General features: G+C 50.2%; 2 protein-coding genes across 10 annotated transcripts in view; one reads left to right on the forward strand and one right to left on the reverse strand.

Moving 5' to 3' along the window:
• Positions 1 to 5,654, forward strand: part of PKD1 (polycystin 1, transient receptor potential channel interacting) — a 99,022-nt gene extending 93,368 nt beyond the window's left edge. Inside the window, exons 44-46 of the mRNA XM_074840957.1 lie at positions 48 to 182; positions 444 to 758; positions 1,123 to 5,654. Of these exons, the coding sequence (XP_074697058.1) occupies positions 48 to 182; positions 444 to 758; positions 1,123 to 1,731 (1,059 nt within the window). The 3' untranslated portion in view covers positions 1,732 to 5,654. The remainder of the gene's footprint in view (positions 1 to 47; positions 183 to 443; positions 759 to 1,122) is intronic.
• Positions 5,655 to 5,943: 289 nt separating this feature from the next.
• Positions 5,944 to 18,539, reverse strand: part of TSC2 (TSC complex subunit 2) — a 34,689-nt gene continuing 22,093 nt past the window's right edge. For 5 of the 9 annotated variants that reach the window (XM_074840963.1, XM_074840960.1, XM_074840958.1 and 2 more), the window contains 12 exons: positions 17,859 to 18,074; positions 16,116 to 16,184; positions 13,763 to 13,923; positions 12,905 to 13,407; positions 11,982 to 12,057; positions 11,040 to 11,126; positions 10,637 to 10,823; positions 9,380 to 9,519; positions 9,089 to 9,167; positions 8,297 to 8,388; positions 7,917 to 8,015; positions 5,944 to 7,454 (listed from right to left, as the gene is read on the reverse strand). In XM_074840963.1, the coding sequence (XP_074697064.1) occupies positions 7,287 to 7,454; positions 7,917 to 8,015; positions 8,297 to 8,388; positions 9,089 to 9,167; positions 9,380 to 9,519; positions 10,637 to 10,823; positions 11,040 to 11,126; positions 11,982 to 12,057; positions 12,905 to 13,407; positions 13,763 to 13,923; positions 16,116 to 16,184; positions 17,859 to 18,074 (1,877 nt within the window). In that variant the 3' untranslated portion in view covers positions 5,944 to 7,286. Of the gene's footprint in view, positions 7,455 to 7,916; positions 8,016 to 8,296; positions 8,389 to 9,088; positions 9,168 to 9,379; positions 9,592 to 10,636; positions 10,824 to 11,039; positions 11,127 to 11,981; positions 12,058 to 12,904; positions 13,408 to 13,762; positions 13,924 to 16,115; positions 16,185 to 17,858; positions 18,075 to 18,539 lie in introns of those variants that run through there. The other 4 variants (XM_074840964.1, XM_074840962.1, XM_074840961.1 and 1 more) reach the window with 2 other exon arrangements.

Here is an 18,539-nt window from a genome sequence, read left to right on the forward strand (position 1 = left end):
CCTGCGATGGGCCCGTGCTGTAACACCGTGCGCTCTCTTGGTTCCAGGCTGCCCAGCAGCTGCGTTTCGTCAGGCAGTGGTCTGTGTTCGGGAAAACCTTTCAGAAGTCTGCGAAGGAGCTGACCGCTGCAGGGCTGGCGTTCGCCGTCCTCATCCTGGCCTACGCTCAGCTCGGCTTCCTGGTAAGTACCTGCTGTCCCCCCTCGCCTCACCGGTGCCTGGGTCTCAGTGAGGGCTGCCCGGGGTCGTGTTACCCTCGTCCCTCGCCACGCCGTGGCTGTGAGCGGAGCCCGGCAGGCCCTCGGGGTGCTGCGGGCTGGGTGGCTTCGGCCAGGGGCTCCTCAGGTCTCACGCTTTGTAAGACGGGGTGATGGGTATTGGGGACCAGGAGAATGTTTTGCCACTGATCCCTTCTCGTTCCATCTCTAATGTTCCCTTTGCAGCTCTTCTCCTCTTCCTCGGAGTCCTTCCGCAGCGTCGGCAGCAGCCTCCTGCTGCTGTTTGCCATGCTGCGGGGCAGCGTGAACCTCCGTCCCTGCCTGCCCGAGTCCTCAGGCCTCTACTACCTGTTCTGCACCAGCTACATCATCCTGGAGGTGTGGATCGTGCTGAGGCTGTTCACTGCGGTGCTTATCCACAGCTACCGGGAAATGCACTTTGAGCTGTACCGCCCCGCCTTCGAGCCCCAGGACTACGAGATGGTGGAGCTCTTCGTGCGCAGGCTGAAAATGTGGATGGGCTTCAGCAAAGCCAAGGAGGTGAGCGCAGCCTGGGAGACTCCGTGGAGAAGGGGCCGGGAAGCTGGCTGCAGATATTTGTGGAGAATCATCGTGTGCTGTCCTCAGCCTGCTTTTGCCCCTGGCTCCTTCCCGCTGCTGTTCACAGGTTCCTCTGGCCTGCGAGGGCTGGAGCAGTGGCTGTTCCTGCAGGCCCAGGAGCTGGGTTAGCGATGGGGCCTTGTAGGGGCACGTGCTGCCGGTTCTCAGTCCTGCAGTTCCCCGGCATTTTATCCGGGGTCTGTCCCCAGCTCCATGCCGGGGCCTGCCCCCCCCAGAAGGGCTGTTTGGAGCAGGACCCGCTTCCCAGCTCCTGAAATAACTCTGCTCCCCTGTTCTCTTCCAGTTCCGGCACAAGGTCAGGTTTGAAGGGATGGAGCCGCTGCCGTCCCGAGACTCCAGTGACTCCAAATCCTTCCGGGGCCCCACTCCCAGCGCTGCCTCCGACAGCTCCAGGGCCTCCACCTCCTCCAGCCAGCTGGATGGGCTGAGCCTGGTGCTGAGCACCCGGGACAGCCTGGAAGTGGATGCTGACATCCAACGTCTCCTTTCCCTCTTCGAGATGCTCCTTGCCCAGTTTGACCGCGTCAACCAAGTGACGGAGGACGTGTACCGCATCGAGCACCAGCTGGAGGGCTCCCGCAGCCGCCGCTCCAGGAGGAGGTACACTCAGCTCTCGGAGGACGGCCTCGGCACGGAGCAGGGGCCCTCGCCCGAGATCTCCTCCGACACGGACCTGCAGCCCTCACGGGACGCCCCGCTGTCGCCCCACTCTCCCGCTGCCCCACGAGGCAGCCGGGGCTCTGTGCCCAGCCGGCTCCTTCGAGCTAGCCGAGGCGTCAGCGTGGCAGCTTCCGTGCTGCCCCCACACAAACCCTACACCGCCGGAGCTCCGGCCGTCAAGAAGAAACGGCCCCTCCGGGCCAAGAACAGGGTGCACCCCGCTGTCAAATAACGGGCAGCGTCTGGGCATGGCGGGGAGCAAGGCCCGGGCAGGGTGGGGAGTGCCTGGGAAGGGGTTTGCGAAGGGTGGGCTGTGCCTGCCGTGCAGACCTGGAGCCTCAGGAGCTGCTGCTTCTGAAAGCTCCTGCCGAGGGGGCTGCTGCCTGCACTGTGGGGCTGCTGCCTGCACCAGGGCCGCTGCCTGCGCCGCAACCGGCACAGCCACTGTCCTCCCCCGGGCCCCCTCAGACACCTCCTGCCTGGTGGCTTCCAGCGTTGGGGTTGGGTGGCGAAGGCTGAGCCTTTCCTGCGGGATCAGGGTGCAGCAAAAACCCCTCTTGGGGTAGGGCAGTATTAAAAAGTTGTCTTTTTTGTTAAATGGCCACTGGGCCAAGGCCGCCTTGCTGGGGCCTGGCAGGGGGGGGCCGGGACAACGCTCACCTCCCTTCCCCACTGGCTGGGCCAGAGGGAGAGGGTGAGGGGAGAGCCCCAGGCCTTGAAGGTTTGAACTGAGTCTTGGATTGTTGTTGACCAGTCACACTGTGGAGGAAAGCTACAGGTTTTGAGAAGATATTTAACCAATTTTTATTTTTTTTTTTTAAGCATAAATATATATAGATATAGATAAATGATATCTACGCCCAGATCAGTTAATTTCCAGTATTGGCTACTTTTATCCTCCGGAAATTGGTACTATTATTTGTATTTAAAGAAACCCAATATTTAAAACAAATGACCTTGCAAGCTGCGGCGAGCTGCCGGCCCTGCTGCCTGGCCAGGCTGGAGGGGATGGCAAGCGGCAGCTCAGCCCCAGGGCTGCAGCTCCGAGGGGGGGGGTGGGGGGGGTGCTGCAGCGCTGGCTTCGCTGTGGCCCCCCCACATCCCCCCCAGCCCTGCCCCAGCACTCGCCCCCCGCCCCCCCGCGGTGGCCCACGGGCGCTGCTGCCCGCTTGGCTTTTCTAATCCAAGGAATGTATTGACGTAAGTATATGTATAATTTTTTTTTTTTTGGTTTACTTGTTCGTATGTACTGCCCAGCACTTTAAACAATGCTTTCCTCGGCTAACAATGACACATGCGGTCTAACAAGAACGGGATAATATATCACAAAAGCAGTATTTTTTTGTTTTGTTTTGTTTTTGTTCATTTGTTTAAATCGTAAACTGAAATGAGCAAGTGCTGAGGAAGTGAACGCAGCCCCCAGCACACCCCAGCCTGAGGCAGCTGGGCCGGGACCTCCCAGCATCTTCCCTAGAGAAGCACAAAAGCGTTGGGGGAGGCGGGTGAAGCCCTAAAGGAGCTTTTGTTGGGGTCCCTGCCCTCGCCCCGCAGCTCCCCAGGACTCGCTGGGCTACAGCTGGCCTGTGCTCGCCGTGCCCGGCCGGGGAGGGGCTGTGCCACGGGCCCCTCCTGCTCACAGCCGGGGTGCTGAGCAGCGGCCGGAGCCTCCCCAGGGCCTGCGTTCACTTCGTCATCGCCATTTCACCTGATGTATATTGTAAGTAATTTATATGGGTTGTTTTGGTTTTTTCTTTTTTTTTTTTTTTAAATGTATATATTTTTGTATGTTTGCTATATTTTCATAGCATCGGTAACATGTTTGAAACATGTAGATAGGAGACAGAATATTATTGTCAGAGTTATTTAAAGGATGTATTAAGTGCTTCTTCCTGGGAATGTCCCGTGTATATAAGTGTGAGGTGTCTGTGTGCGTGTGGTGCGTGTGCTCTCTCCCCCCCCGCCGCGGTTTGCTGGGGCTGGGAGCCCTGCAGGGTGCTGGGTGGTGGGTGCCCAGCACCTGCCCCCAGCTCGGGAAGCGCCAGGGGGGCACCGAGGAGCCTTAGGCAACGAGTCCAGGCGGGCAGGGCTGCGGGGAGGGCGCCTGGGCACCGCTGGCAGCCCTGGCAGGGCCCTGCCCCTGGCAGAGCGAGGGGTGTCTCAGCCACCTCATCATGTCACCTCCTGAGTCTCCCCATCCTGCTCCCAGCTGGTCAGATGCTTTTAAAGATTTTGTTCCTGCTGTCCATGGGCTTCCTTGGCTCCTGGTGCCCTTATGGGCGGCTGAAGGAGGACGCAGGAGGGCCCAGGGGTGCTCTTTGGGGCTGGTGTAAGTTGCCTTTGAGAAACAGTTGCTGTGAAGGCCAGAGGCTGGGGGAAGGTTGCAGAAGGATGCGGGCGGGGGGGAAAAAAGCGTGTGGTGACTCAAAGTGAGCTGGTGGTCGGTCACCATAGAGGTGCTTGAAGGAGCAGAGTGCACAGGGGGAAGCGGAGGAAAGCTTAGTGTTAACCACGAAGCTTTTTAATGGAAGGAACAGCAGGTAGAAGCGATGACAGAGAAGGGCCTGGAGTGCAGGAGAGTGGCTGGAGGATCCCGGCCGGGCGGCAGTGGGTGCCTGGCGCAGGCAGAAGGGGCAGTGAGGGCCCCAGAGCCCACGTGAGCCTGGGCCTGGTGCTGACAGTGCTGAGCTTTGTGCACGAGGGATTTGTTACAGCTTTTACAAACGGCTCCATCTGCTCCAGAACTCTTAACAGTAGCTAAAACTGGTTTTTCAAGCCAGAGATTTAAAACTTTTAGCCTTGGTTTTTTTTGTGGTTCCTTTTACTTCTCCAAGCAGCGCAGCCCCCAGGCTCCCTCTGGTAGGTGCCCCCGACTCTTTCGGTGATGGGTACAGTGTTGGTGGCTGCAAGCCCTGGCCAGACCCCCTGAGCTGTACCAGGGTACAGCGGATAATGGCGCTGGGCACATGCTGCTGAGCTCGTGACCCCTGTGGTGGGTCCTCTCTGGCGTAGGAAGGGTGTAGTTACAAAGCAAAACAAAACACCTGCCCCAGAACAGCCACTTCTGACCTCCAGCTCTGCCCTGCAGCCCTTTCCCGTTTGCAGTGGACCAACGTGTGTAGATCCAGCTGCCCCTGAGGGCCATGGGGGTATGTTCCGTGAGGAAAATGAGCCAAGCGGGTCTTGGACATCTCTTGCATCTTCAAGAGCCAAAAAGTTCAGTTCAAGAGCCCCAGATCAGCTCTCAGCTGCGTGTGCTTGTTTAAAAGAGGTTGGTAAGAGGAGTTAAGTGCAGGAGGGAGAGACAGGGGCAAGAGGCAGCGGCAAGCAGGGCCCTGACTGTTCTGAAAAGCCTTTAATAAGCTACGGGGAGGCGTGGGGGTGCCCCCCCCCAGGGGAGCATCAGGATTCTTGTCCCCAAGGGCCTGTTTCTTCCCGAGCTTTGCTCTGCGTGTGAGTGTGACTTGATGTGTGTGACTGACCAAGTACTGCTTCTAATCAAAGAGGAGCAGCACCAGGATAGGACAAGTGCCCTCCTCCCTTCCTGCGCTCGAGGGACGGAGAGCAGCTCGGGCACCCACCCTTGTTCCTTGAAAAGCCAAAGGCCTCCGCGAGGGCCCGCGGGTGCGGGGGGCACCACCGCCAGCTTTCAAACAAATCGTAGTTCTCATGGCAGCGTTTATTTGTACAAAACTCCAGCACCACTCGCAGGGTTCCCTCCCTGTCCCAGCTGAGGCACCGCGTACACACTTGCTGAGCTGCAGCCAGAGGTGCTGGGTCTGGAGTTAGACCCTCGACGGCAATAAACTTGACTTTGCAGCCCTCGCCCATCAATACTCCTGAATGTATATTTCTGTGTTTGTAGTCACCAAGAGATGGTTTCTTATTTATTGTCTTAAGTCTCACAAAGATGCAACAGTATCAAGCTGCTTAAATAAAAAAAACTCTATCCACTAGTTTAAAAGGGAGAGGGAGGGACTTATATAAGTGCTTTTTGGGTTTTTGTTTTTTTTTTTTTTTTAGAAAAAGAGATGATTGTGACCGATATGCCAACTGTTACTGTCTGGTCAGCATTTCACTGCAAACAAAAATAGCATATTTTGTAACTGTGGGGATGTTTCTTAAAAAATGACAAGGTCAAATAAAAGATGACTGCTAGGCCCTGGCTCTGGTGCTTTTGTTACGCTCGCTCCAGCCCCCTCGCCGTGACCAGCGAGAGCTCGGCCAGGGCTCGGAGGCAAAGTGGCCAGAGCTAGTCCAGGGCCCGTCCTCCCCCCACCCTTGTCATTCTTTTTGCTACTGGAATTTTAATTAAGGTCTCCTGGCCAACACAAGCCCCTTCCCTAAACCCTGTGATTATTGACAGGGGGGTGTCGGTGGTCAACGTGAAGGAGACTTGGCCAAGGCAGAGCAGAAGCCTGAAAGGGGACATTTTTACACAACACAGTTTGAATCTTCCCAGGCCAGCAAGAACCCACTGACCATACGAATATTTTATTTCCTTTACGACTTATAAACACTCAAAACACAACATAGAGTTCCCAAACAGCCCTGCACAAGCCAGTAGCGTCACTTTTGTCCCCTCACCTGTCACTTCACAGTTCCGGGTGCAGATTGCACTTGTCTTCCTCTCCCTCGGGCGGGCGCTGCTGTCACCTCTTGCCACGCTCCCCGTTTATCGACGGAGCAGGAGATAAAAGTACTCACAGTATAGTCCAGCTTAACGTGGTTTCTCCCAGTTGGGTAGTGTAGTGTCTGATGACCATCTTCACACAAGATGGGCTACGTAACCCCACCCCAGCTGCACACGGGATCGCTCGGAACCGCTTCAACAGCCAGGGAGACCGTCACGCCACGTCAGTGCAACGGGCACAACTCGCTCAGAGACGATGCCCCAAGACACGGCAACAGTCTTTCAAAACGGGATTTACCGGGTGCACAGAGAAGGACGAGAGTTACCCCCAGCATCACTGCAGCCAGCGGAAATTCTGCAGCTCAACCTCAAAGCCGGGTCCAGCCTTGGGCTAAACCCTTTGGGTCAGACCCCTCGTCACAAGGAATTCGTGGCCCAGCTCTGCCATTCTGCTGCTCCGGCCAGTGGCATCTGCCTCCCCCTTTTGTGTTACCCCTGGTAGCAAAATCGTCTCTGCTGAATGAGGGAGGGTTTGCTGGGAATCTCTCAAAATGGAGACAAATCCTTGGGAATTTAAGCAGCACGTCTGGCAGGTGACTCAAGAACCCAAATTAACTCTTACCAGAGCCAGCGGCAGAACAAGCCTAAAGAGTTCAAGTGCTGAGAGGCACCAAGGCCTGGAGAGGAGCTGGGATTCCGGGTGCTTAGAAATAGTTATTTTGTTATTTCATTCCCAATAAAGTCATCAAAATTCCCACAATTCCTGCACCTTCCAACTACATGACGAACTGCAGAATATCAGACTTGGTCAGCTTCCACCAGACGCTGGTGTGGAAGGAGCCCAAAGAAAGGTTCTGCAGGAAAGTTCCCACCAGAGATGGAAGCCTTGAAATCGCTCGAACCAACTAAAACAAAACATGTCTTGCTGGGGCCTCTCCAGGAGCGTGTGCTGGGGGTACAGGGTCCTCCTCAGGCCGCGGCAGGCCCAGGCCTCCCGGTCCAGGTTCAATGCCAAGTCCACGTGCAAGCAGCACAGGCACACGGTGCCGTCCCAGCCCCGCTCCGCGGGGTCCGCGCAGCCGCACGGAGCCACAACACAGGTCAAACGCTTCCGCTGCCTCGTCCGTCCCAGGACGGATGCCCCGACTCGCTGGGATCTACACGAACTCGGTGAAATCGTCCACCGAGGAGATGAGCCGCTTCCTCTGCCCGGTCTCGTAGGTGGGAGGAGGGTCCTGAGGGATCTGGGGAGGCGGCTTTGTCGGAGCCGATGGATGCATCTGCAGGGGAAGGCCGGGAGTCTGGTACTGGGTTTCTTCACGTAGCTGAAAGTCAAACGAGAAGGGGTGAGCTCCACCCTCCCTGAAACTCTCTTCGCTCTCCACAGGGGCAGCTCAGCACAGCTTGTCCAGCCCCAGCGTGGAGCAGCTCTGTGTCCAGGGCCCCCACCCCGCCGCCCGGGAAGCTGCCGGGAACGTCACAAGCCCAGACCTCGGCGGCTAAACTAATCCAGCAAGAGCTGGATTCCACCCTTCACATGTGTATTCCTCCTCTTACTCAGCAAGCTGCAAGAGCCGATTTTATGTGCCTTATTTGTAATGAGGCTCTAAGGTAGAGCCTGGTTCCAAACACCTAGAACAGCTTTACTCACCCAGGTTGTAAACCCCTAGAACAGCTTTACTCACCCAGTTTCCAAACCCCTAGAACAGCTTTACTCACCCAGGTTGCAAACCCCTAGAACAGCTTTACTCACCCAGGTTGCAAATACCTACAACAGCTTTACTCACCCGGTGCCGTAGCCTCTTGATATGCCGCAGCCTGGCAATCCATTTGGATGGGTAAGTGTCCGTGGGGTTTGATCGACTGTGATGAACCTGGGAAGCCATCTGGTTTGGGAAGGGCGGGGAGAAGCCGGGAAAGAGAGGAGGCACGTTAACACAACCACGATGATAAAATTAACTGAACGTTTCAGTACAGTTTGACAGCAACTGAAATACAGCTCTAAATTATAACTCTTCACGTGCTAACTCTGACTTAAAGGTTGACAGCAGTAATTGAAAACTCACTTATTTGCTTTAGCAAGCCCTACGCATTTCCCTGGGAGGTGATGATGGACCAAGACACCAGCAGAAAGACAGGAGGTCTCGGGGAGCTCAGGGGTACTCACGTTAGCGTGCAAGGCCATCTGACGGGCTACGAATGGCAGGTTCTTATCGGAGATGATCTTAGCGACGCTCGTGTCTACGAGACCCTCCATGTCTTTGTTTTAAAGGAAGAAGAAAAAAAAATCTTGTAAGACAGTTGAGAACAAGCCAGAGGTTGCCAGTAACTAAACAGAGAAGTAATAAAAGCCTGAGGGATTGCACCACCGAGTCTCAGAAGTTCCCATCGAGCTCTACAGCACCAACTGTAACAGAACTTGCACGGCAACTTAACACAACGGGCTCTCAGATTCTGGTTGCTCCGTAAAGGTTTGAGGAGAGTCTCCTGGGCTCTACCACACGAACCAAAGCGTGAGCAAAAAAACACCCCGGGAGTAAGAGGGAAGCAAAGGCCCCTGCAGATCACTGCACCGGCACTGCTGCACTCGCGCGGAGCCGCGGTGGGTTGGCGAGGTCCTGCAGCGCTGGGAAGGACAGCAGAGAGGTCCCCCAAAGCCACGGGGACCTCCACAGCTCCTCCTGTATTCCCCAGCAACTGCGGGAGGGACTCGCTCGACTCTGCTGGCACTTTGTCTTCAGCTTGAAGATAGTTTGAATGGTACAGTGGGAAGATACCTCTTATCTCAGGGAAGATATATCAGCAGGACATAACCAGACACAACTGGGCAGCAAATTGGTTTCAGAGAGTCCCTCTGGGAAATTTTTACTTTTGAAACACAAAAAGACTGGAAAGCGAAGGCAGTTATTGCACCAGCAATACAGGAAAGGCTGAGAACAAAGGCTGGAGGGATTCCTACCTTTCCGACACTGCAGCGTCACCAGGTTACAGTCATAGTCCAGGGGTGTGATGATAACGTGCACAAAATTGAACTGACCCTAATGAGAAAACAATAAAACAGACTTATACATTTACTGGCAGCTGTTGTGATTCTTGTGAATGCTGTAAACAAACACATGTGAACCCACCAAGGCAAATAACCTCCATTCATGATCTCAGCACTGTTTGCTAAGATAACACACATCAGATTAAGGTTTTATGAACAGCCACATGCCTCTTTTATAACACACCCACAAGTAGAATCCTGTACCTTTATTGTTCCCAGTTTAAAGTCTTCTCCAGAATCATTGTAAACGATAGAAACAAAATCATTCCCAAGGTGCCTCTTCTTGTCACAGCGATATTTATCCAAATCCTTTGTGGGCATCAGAGTAGCGATGTGGAAAATGGCTGAAGAGGAACAGAAAAATCCTTAGGCTGGCCTGGGATTGCGAGCAGCAGTGGTCAACATGCAGCACTTGTCTGGAAGACAAGGTAGTACCAGCAGCACAATAATAAAAAGTGTAAGTTGTGCTCCCTCAGGAGACTTGTCCTCGTCTGCGGCAGCTGAATCCAGCCCCAGTGGGCTGCTCCCGCGACGCCGGGAGCGCAGCGGCCAGCACAAGGGCAGCCTCAGAGCTCTGCTCCTGCCAGTTCTGAGGCGCTGCCCTGCAGAGCCTTCTCTAGCACCAGGCTCAGCAAAGCTAATCCAGGGCCTGGCTCAGCAAAGCCAATCCAGGGCCTGGCTTTCCGCACGTGCCTGATGCCCACTGGAGAAGCGTGCTCACCCAGCTGGGGTAGCCAGCTCTCTGCTCACAGAACACAAACAGGGGACTGCAGAAATGCTCCTGGGTACTTTTTCCATGACCGCAGCAGCATGGTGAGTAGAATCTGGTTTGAGGAGGAAGATTTAAACAGCTTAAACTAGGACTTCCCCTAATTGAGCTCTGCAGAGCACCAGGGCCACAGTAACTGCAGCTGCTCCACTGAACCGGCCTAGGCACGACGACTGGGATGCACAGAGCTGTATGAACACACGTGGGAAGTTCACCCAGATCCTGGATGTTCTCTGCACTGTGTGGTGCTGCAGGAGCTGGGTAACACTGGAGTCCAATTAGCAGCGACCACAGTAATGACAACCCTCCTGCTTTCAATACTGTTCTTCAGAGAAGCCATTAGCAGAGTTCTGACACACACCACCCTCAATTAACGGCCTTCATAGCAGCTCAGGAACAAACAGCTCATTCTACAAACCTCCACAACAATCCATATCAACTTTTAATAGAGCAGACTATTTTAAAAGTAAGCGGTATGATTTTTTTTTTTTTACTTAAATAAGGCTGGTATGCACCTCTCCCAAACTTTAACACGTGGCTTGCAGAGACACCAGAGAGACAGAATGGGAGGAGAACAGAGCCCCAGGTCATCTTTACTACATCTCTGGAAAGGAAACAGTTTGCAGAAGGCAGGTCAGTGTTAAGATGAGAAAAGCCCACCCTTCCACTTCCAGCTTGTGGAGCCACCTTACCTTGCATGATGTCATCGTGCCAACAGTAGGTAAACTGTCCATCCTCCCCACACACGTCCAGGCCACCAAGGTAAATTTTATCAGGCTGACAGTCTTTGAGCTCAATGAGCTTCCCTAAGCCAGTCAGGAACTCTGTATAGCGATAGGATCCGTGTTCATTTGACAGAATTGCGATCTCGTTGTTGCTCTAGGAGATAAGAACAGGGGAGTCCCACAGGGAATGCTAAGAGCCCTCCATCAGCACGAGCGATGAGGTTATTACCCTCCTAGAAGGGCTTCACTGATTTTTAGTGCAAGAAACTAAGGAAAAGCAAGGCTAGAGCAGGAGCAGGACAAATCGTGGTGCCTGGCCTTCTGCGGAGATGTCACCAACGAAGGATTAGTGCATCTGCACACAACTCACCTGGCCTTCTCCAACGTAGAGCACTGCAATCTTGTGGGTGTCATAAGAAGGAATTTGATCCAGGAGCTGCACTGATCTTTCAAACGTCTACAATCAAAACAATCAAAATCTTTAAAAACTTATCTCCGCACACCCACTGCCCTCCCTAAAACCCTTCAGGACAACGACAGCACAATGTCAGCACAGATTCCTGACCCTCGTTAGTGTCCTCCTCAATGAACGCCGCCCTGCCCTGTTCTGCAAGGGCACAGTGCATCATCTGTCACCACACTTCCTGGGTTTTATACTGCAGATGAGATTAATCTGGCAAACTGCACAGGTTAGATGCACTCGCCATGACAAATTACATCGTATCTTCATTTAAGCTCCAGGCATGAAATACTATCATGTCTCCTGCTCTGAAGACCATTTTGAGTCGAGGGCATCACCTCATCCCACCTAGGCTCCCTACTGCCCGACCACCCGACACTAAAGGGAGGGAAAAACTATCGGCGGGAGCTCTGTGGGGCTCAGTTCACAAGAACCCCATCCCAGCACTACTTCTCCAGGTAGTTAATGACTAATTTCTCATACGACCCCAGAAAGCCTCTTGGCCACTCCCCATTACACCGAGGTTTGTCTGGTGACGCTCTGCCAATATCACCTAATGCTCAGTTTTCATGCTGCACTCCTCCTACCAGCAAAACCCAAAACTCCACACATCATCCTGTCTTCTGGCACTAAGTAAATCTCCCAATATCTCCCATCCAGAGCCATAAAGCAGGAGCCACCAGGACTGGGGTACAGAAAATCTCCCATCTGTAGCACTGTTGGTAGGAAACACCTTTAAATTGCACCATCTGAGCTGGACATTCATTACTATCATTTATGTTCAAAAACAAGTAATGAGGTTAGAAGAATTAACTACAAGAATTTAAAAAATAAAAGAACAACCTTGCCTACCTCATTTGGCAACAAAAGGGGCTTGTTGTTTTCATCGCCAAAGAATGGGGAGTGGTACAACTGTAAAAACACAAAGCTAAGGGAGAGAGGGGGAAAAAAAAGTCCCGTTACCATAAAAATGAAGTCAATTTTGATCTGTTGTATGTACGAACGTTACGTACAGAAGAAAAAGAGAAGCAATTAAAATGCTAACAGAGTATTCCTCATCTTCTAGAGACACCGTAGGTGCCTGGACTACCTGCAGTTCGTAATAGACCCCTGTCATAAAAAACAATAGTTATGTCAAGCAGCAGTAGCTGCACAAATTCCCCGTTCAAAAGGCAATCTCTGCACAGAACGGAGGAGCAGGAACGTGCTCCTGCCTCACAGCTACGGGGGGTGTTTCTAGGCTAGCACAGAAATGATTTTACAGACATCTGCGTTTTACCTGCCCTCAGTAAGATGAAGATTGTCTCATAATGCAATTTTGGGCAACTGCCAATATCTAAAGTTCAAAAAGCAACTAGTATAGCTCCTTCTCTCCTTTCTCCTTAGTACTTTGCACATTATATTTCCTGAACTGCAAGACTAGCAATTCATCCTGTTCACAGCACTCTAGGTGACCTTCATTCAAGCCACACGTGCATCTGGACCCTAATTTGGAGTACTTTCCTCATGTTCTTAATCTATTTATCCATTTCTTTCACCATTTAAGAGACCCATTTCCTAAATCACAAAGTTCATTTGGTGGCAGTGGGTACAACATGTCTGTATTAGCTCCTGATAAAAGAGGTAATTAATCTTTCTTTTTAGAAATATTCTTTTTTTTCAGATACTGTTTCATAGGTCCCACAGAACCAGCAGACCACTCTGAACAAATCCAGCCGTGGCTGCAGCAATTCTGAGCTCACCATTTCTAGCTTCAGAGAAGCCACTCCACCCACCTCGGGTTTATTCCAGGTACTTTCTCAGCGTTGGAGGCTGCTGTTCTGCTCTTGAAGGCATCTCTCTCAATCCTTTTCCCCCTCCTTGATGGGGCCGAGTCAGAGATGGTGTAGCCTCGGGGCCGGTGCCCGGAGGGGGAGCGAGGGGAGGTGACAGGACCGGTGCCGTCCAACCCGCCTGACCCTGTCACTCTGGTGTCCTCCCCCTTGCCCAGCCAACTGCCCAGCCCTTCCCCTTCCAGGTTCCCAGACTGGGATTTTGATTTCACTTCTGTGCTCAGCCTCCTTGTTACTTCTCTGCCATTTGCATCTTTGAGGACCTCCTGCAGTGTCTGTAGTTCGGGGGAAGAACTCGACTTGCTGAGGGGCTGGGATGGCTGGAAGGAAAGTTCCTCCAGCGTTCGGCCCTCCTGGGATGGCAGGACTCTCCCGATGGGAATTCCACCCTCCACCAGGTCTTCTGACTTCAGAGACTTCTCGTCTTGGCTGGAGGTTGAGGAGGACTTAAAGAGGGAGAAACAAAGCTGAACAGTTTTCCTGATATGCAAAATAAAAGCTGACAACGGTAACGCTGGAGGCACCCCTGACACTTCCAGAGAAAGATGAGCAGAAAGCTGCCAAGCACAAAGCAATGCAGACCCAGGACTGAACAGAACAGGTATTCAGTGCTGCTGCTCTGCACGCAGTCCCTCACAAGCCACCCAAACTCTCAATCGTGACTGAATGTGGTTTTTGATATCGTTAGTGAGTTCTTTCAGAGGGTGCCAAGAGGGATTCATCTGAGCACAGACAGTGTTCCCCTGTGTCTAACAACGGGGCTGTCACACAGGACACAACCGTTAACCTGTTTCTTCTTACCCTGCTATAAGAGTCCTGGGGTTTACCAAACCGTTCCTCGCTCAGGACTTGCTCAGAACACGAAGTGTCAATGTCCTCACTCTCTGGAGACTCGGCTGGGGACTCGGTTTCCTTTAGCTCCATTTCCGACGGGCTCCCTTCCTCCAGCACCACGGCTGATTCTATCGAGACACAAGGCAGAAGAACTGAAGTCTGTAGAGAGGCACAGACTGGCAGGCCCCCGTCCTCTCCTCTGAAGTACCAGCCTTTTCCCTACGGGATTTCAATGGAAGGCCATACGGAATGAGTGCTCTGGTTCTTTGATTTCTTGTCATGTCAGACTTGCTCCTGGTTCCCCTTTTGTATAGAATAACTGATCGTCTTACCCTCACAGCAAAGGGCTGCGTCTGCTTTGGGCAAAATAAGTGAGGTTGTTTCCAATTGTTACTGATGAACAAGCAGGGGACAGAATGAGGAAATGGGACCTTGTACATCAATGCTCGGTTATCAGGACAGACAGGAACTACAGAGATGTAAGAAAGTACAAGACTAGCATTAAAGGTTCATCATTATCCAGGCAATGAAGACATCAGTTCTATGCAAGTGTGCAAAAAAGTAAAGTTTTTCTTGGATTGAAATGCAATGCTCCTGTGCCTTGTAGTGGCCTAGAAGGAGATAAGCAATTTCACTAGGAGCCATTTACTGGCAGTTTGGCAGTTTTCCTAGTATGTCTCAGTAGAAGCAAAACAATTCAGCCCTAGACATATGAAAGGACAAGAGAGCAAGAGTAACACATGCACCGCAGCAATGCTGGGAGCCCTGCGTGTGGCATCGGATCAGACAAATGGTCAATGAAACCACACTGACAAGAGAGCTCCCTGGAAGCCCTGCCTACGGTGGAGGAGGTTATCGCAGCGCTTAACGTTGGCTCTACTCCAGGCAGTGACCCTGACCAAAGGCTCCTCTCGGCCTTGCTTTTTTGTCCTGAGGAAAAGGCTGGAGAACAGGAGGCTTCCCATTACGCACACAAGGGACTGGAAGACCAATCTGAAAGGCCAAGATTTGTTTTCCAAAGTAAAATTAAAAAAAAAAATAAAAAAAAATCAGCACACACACAAAAAATAAAGAAAATCAGCAAAATTAAAAAAAAAAAAGAAAAAAAAAATCACTAAAGCAGCTTTTCCTGGATTGATTTCAGCTCGCAGGACCAAAGTTATTTCAAAGAAGCAATTAAGAGTTAGCATTGCACACACATACCTTCTAATAAAACAAAAACAAAAACAAAAAAACAAACCAAAAAAACCCCAAAACAACGTGCTGATCTGGTTAGCTGTCCAAGCCAGAACACACCTGCATATATCCAGTGTTTCCAAGCTTCCCTAGCTCTTACACTACTGCCAAGATTGCTGGTGTTTTTAAATAATGTGAGCACTCACTAATTATTCTTTAGGTGGGAAGAGAACAATATGAGCAGAGAGGAGAAGTACAGAAAAATATTTTACTGCAGCATCTTTGTGCTGCTTTAAGAGGCCTATGTCAACAACAACCAGCAGTTAAGAATACCCTGCTGCTCTACAGAGAATTTTCCAGGGAAGGAAAGAAGGCAGAAAGACATTTCAACCCTCTAATTAAAATCACAAAGCATTGCAGATTATCAAAGCACTGCAGGTGTTGCGCTCGTAAGGTATGCAATTTGATCTCCACTTCATTTAATTACCAAGTCTATTTTACTGAAGTGGAGAAAGATTTTGCACTACTACAGAGCCTCCAAAAAGCTAGAATTTAGCAGGTTACCCCCTCAAAAATATTTCTTTTTTTATTTAAAAAACTTTCAACCAGCATCTGTTGTAATGTCAAACTTTATATATATATATATTTATCTCAGATATATGTATCAGCTCCTTTTATCTTGTCTGTGCCCAATTCTGACAGATTCCTGTGGGCTGAGCAGCATGGGACTTTGTTTCAGGGTAGCTGTCCTGTAGCATACTATGCTATTCTCAGAACTGCTTTTACATTGAGCAGAACACAAAGCCAATTGTAAAATGAAGCTGAAAATAAATAATTCAATTAATCAAGCCACTCAGACATTTCGACAGGTCATTTAACACCATGCCTCATGACTCACAATCCACCCCCGCTAAAACAAAAGTTGCTTTAAGAAATTGTCTGCACTTGCAAATGTTGGATCTGGCTTGGACTTCTTCATGCTAGTCAAGATCCCATTTGTTGAGAGTAATGAGACTGGGTACAGACAGGAGACATGGAAGGGGAAAATGAAGTATGAGGGACACATTTTCTATGAATCAGAGGTGTTCTTCTATGGCAATACTTTTTTTTTTTTTTTTTTTTCCTTAAAGATATATAAATATACCTGCCCAGGATATGCTCCTGTGCAACTTCCCTTGACAACTGGACTGGTACATGGAAGAGAAAGAGGCCACTGCAAAGGGAAATCAAGTGAGCAGCTACATCAAAAGGAAGGAGAGACTATATGAAAAAAAAAAAAAATTAAAAAGCACAGAGTTTAAAAATGTAACCAAGAGCCTATTTTAAAATAAATAAATAAATAAATAAAAACAAAGGAAAGAACAAGCTGGGATAAGCTCACTAGATGCCAAAGGGATACTTTAAGGGTACAAGGTCTCAACATGAATACAGAGGCATAAACACATTCAAACAATGCAGACTGGAAGTGCCCTCTTTCGCAGAATGCATCTTTGTGAGTTTTAGAAACACCAAACTCCTTCACGATATCCTAACGCACGCAGGAAACCAGTCTGAGCTTTTCCTGAGCTACACGCTTTTGGCAAAAGATCATGTTTAAACCCACAGAAGAATCTGAAGAGTGGAAGTATGGATAAAGATCCACTTAGTTTTAACCTCTAAAGAGGAAGAACATGCGTATGACAGTCTGACAGAAAAACTTCTTCAAAACATCCATTCGCCAGCCAGCTCCAGCGAGTCTACTATAAACTGTGTTAACAAGAATGTGCCCAAAATTATTTTCTCAGGCTGCCACAGGAGTGGCATTCAGGTGGGTGCTTCTTTCAACTAATCAGCTAGCACCTATACGCCACAAATTCATAGGAGTCAATAAAAGTGTTCAGGGATAAGAATTTTTTTTTTTTTAAAAAAAGGTGATAATTTCATTTGGAGTCTGATTTGTGTTTACGCATTCTGAAATCCTAAAATCATACCCTGCCCTGTTTAAAACAAACCTGAAAATTAGCATTTTTACCAGGTTTCCAAACAATCCATACCCTTGACATCAGCTTCCCAGAAAAGCCTCGTCTGCTGTTACCACTGCTCAGTTTTGACAGTGCCGAGAGCCTCGGTGTTAGATGTTGTTGATAAGAGCTCTGAGCAGGGATTACCTAAAGCTTTAAAAATTTCAGCTGTTGGTCAGCACTAACCTCCCAACATTAAGATCTTTCAGAAGTGAACTAGCACCAAACTAAATATAGTGAAAATCCCTGGCCACTATGTTAAAACAAAGGCATCAAAAGAAACTCAAGCGATTCAACTGCACCAGTCGGAAGGCTAAAGGTTCCTTTAAAGAGGTGAATAAATCTGCAGCCAACAGGATTTTTATGCTGCTATCTCATGCTGTAAAAGACAGAGGCAACTAAGTGAGCCTGGCTGGCAAGGTCTGCAATAGGCTGTTCTCCCAGGAGCCCAGAGCTCAGGGCCCAACACAAACTCCTGTACCAAAGACAAATGGAAATGGAAACGCTGCATGGGAAGATCCATCCCCACGTGGGATGCCCAGATCAGCCCCAAACAAGTGGAAAAGGGGAAAGATTCATGACTTTGATCATTTTCATTTGGGAAACAGCAAGCATGAAACACATTACTCCTCCAAAGAAGCTCCATTACTCCTCTCTTTCTTCTCTTTATGAAAGAGAGGTACTTTCCCGATGGAACATCAGAAGCAAGGAGGAAGGGAATTTTTCACTGAAAACTTCTAGGGACATGAACCAACTCCCCTTCTCATTGCTATGTTACTCCTCATGCTACAAATTTACTGTTCTAGAAGACCTGCAGTAACTTCAACAGACTTTAAAGAGACTAGTGACAGCTAGGCTGGACACGCTGCTGGCTTGACATCCCTCACCTGTGTTGGAACGCTGGAGGAGCGATGGTTTGGCTGTGCCGGTGGCCAAGCTGGAGGAAGGGACAGAGAGGGATTTATACAGAGCCGTTTCTCGGTGTTCTTTAAAACGCTCTGCAGCCATGAGTGCGTTAGAGAGCTCTTGCAGGGGCATATTGTTAATATCTGAAGAAAATGGACTGAGCGGGTTCTCCAGACTCATTAGCCAGCTTGTGTTACCTGGTAAGAGAAAATTAGGGAAGAGTCTTAAGTACTCCCAACTCCAGAAAGTTTACAACTCACATTGAAAAAAGCACAAATTCTTTTGGATTCTGCAAGTAAAGATCAAAACAGACCACATTCTCAGTTCTCCTGACTCTGCCAGAATCAACTGATTCATTTCCTATTTTGAGTAAGTAGCTCCCAGTGCTCTGTACTTCACCCCAAGCTCTTCAAAAACCATCCTCGGTAACTCATGACTACAGCAGATTCCCAAAAGGCATCCAAAACACTTCAGGTGTTTTAATTAACAATACCAGGTCAGTTATTTTCTTATGAAACAACTTTCAGCTAAAATTTACAATCCCCTGTTAATGTTCAGTGATACCAGTACTGGAGAATTTTGACCCTGCACATGTCCTTACTCCTCCCCTACCAGCAGACACAGGTACGAGCTGCTCTAGACATAAGCCTCATTCATCTCGA

This window comes from Strix aluco, chromosome 15 (assembly GCF_031877795.1).
Source record: "Strix aluco isolate bStrAlu1 chromosome 15, bStrAlu1.hap1, whole genome shotgun sequence".
NCBI classification, from domain to species: Eukaryota; Metazoa; Chordata; class Aves; order Strigiformes; family Strigidae; genus Strix; species Strix aluco.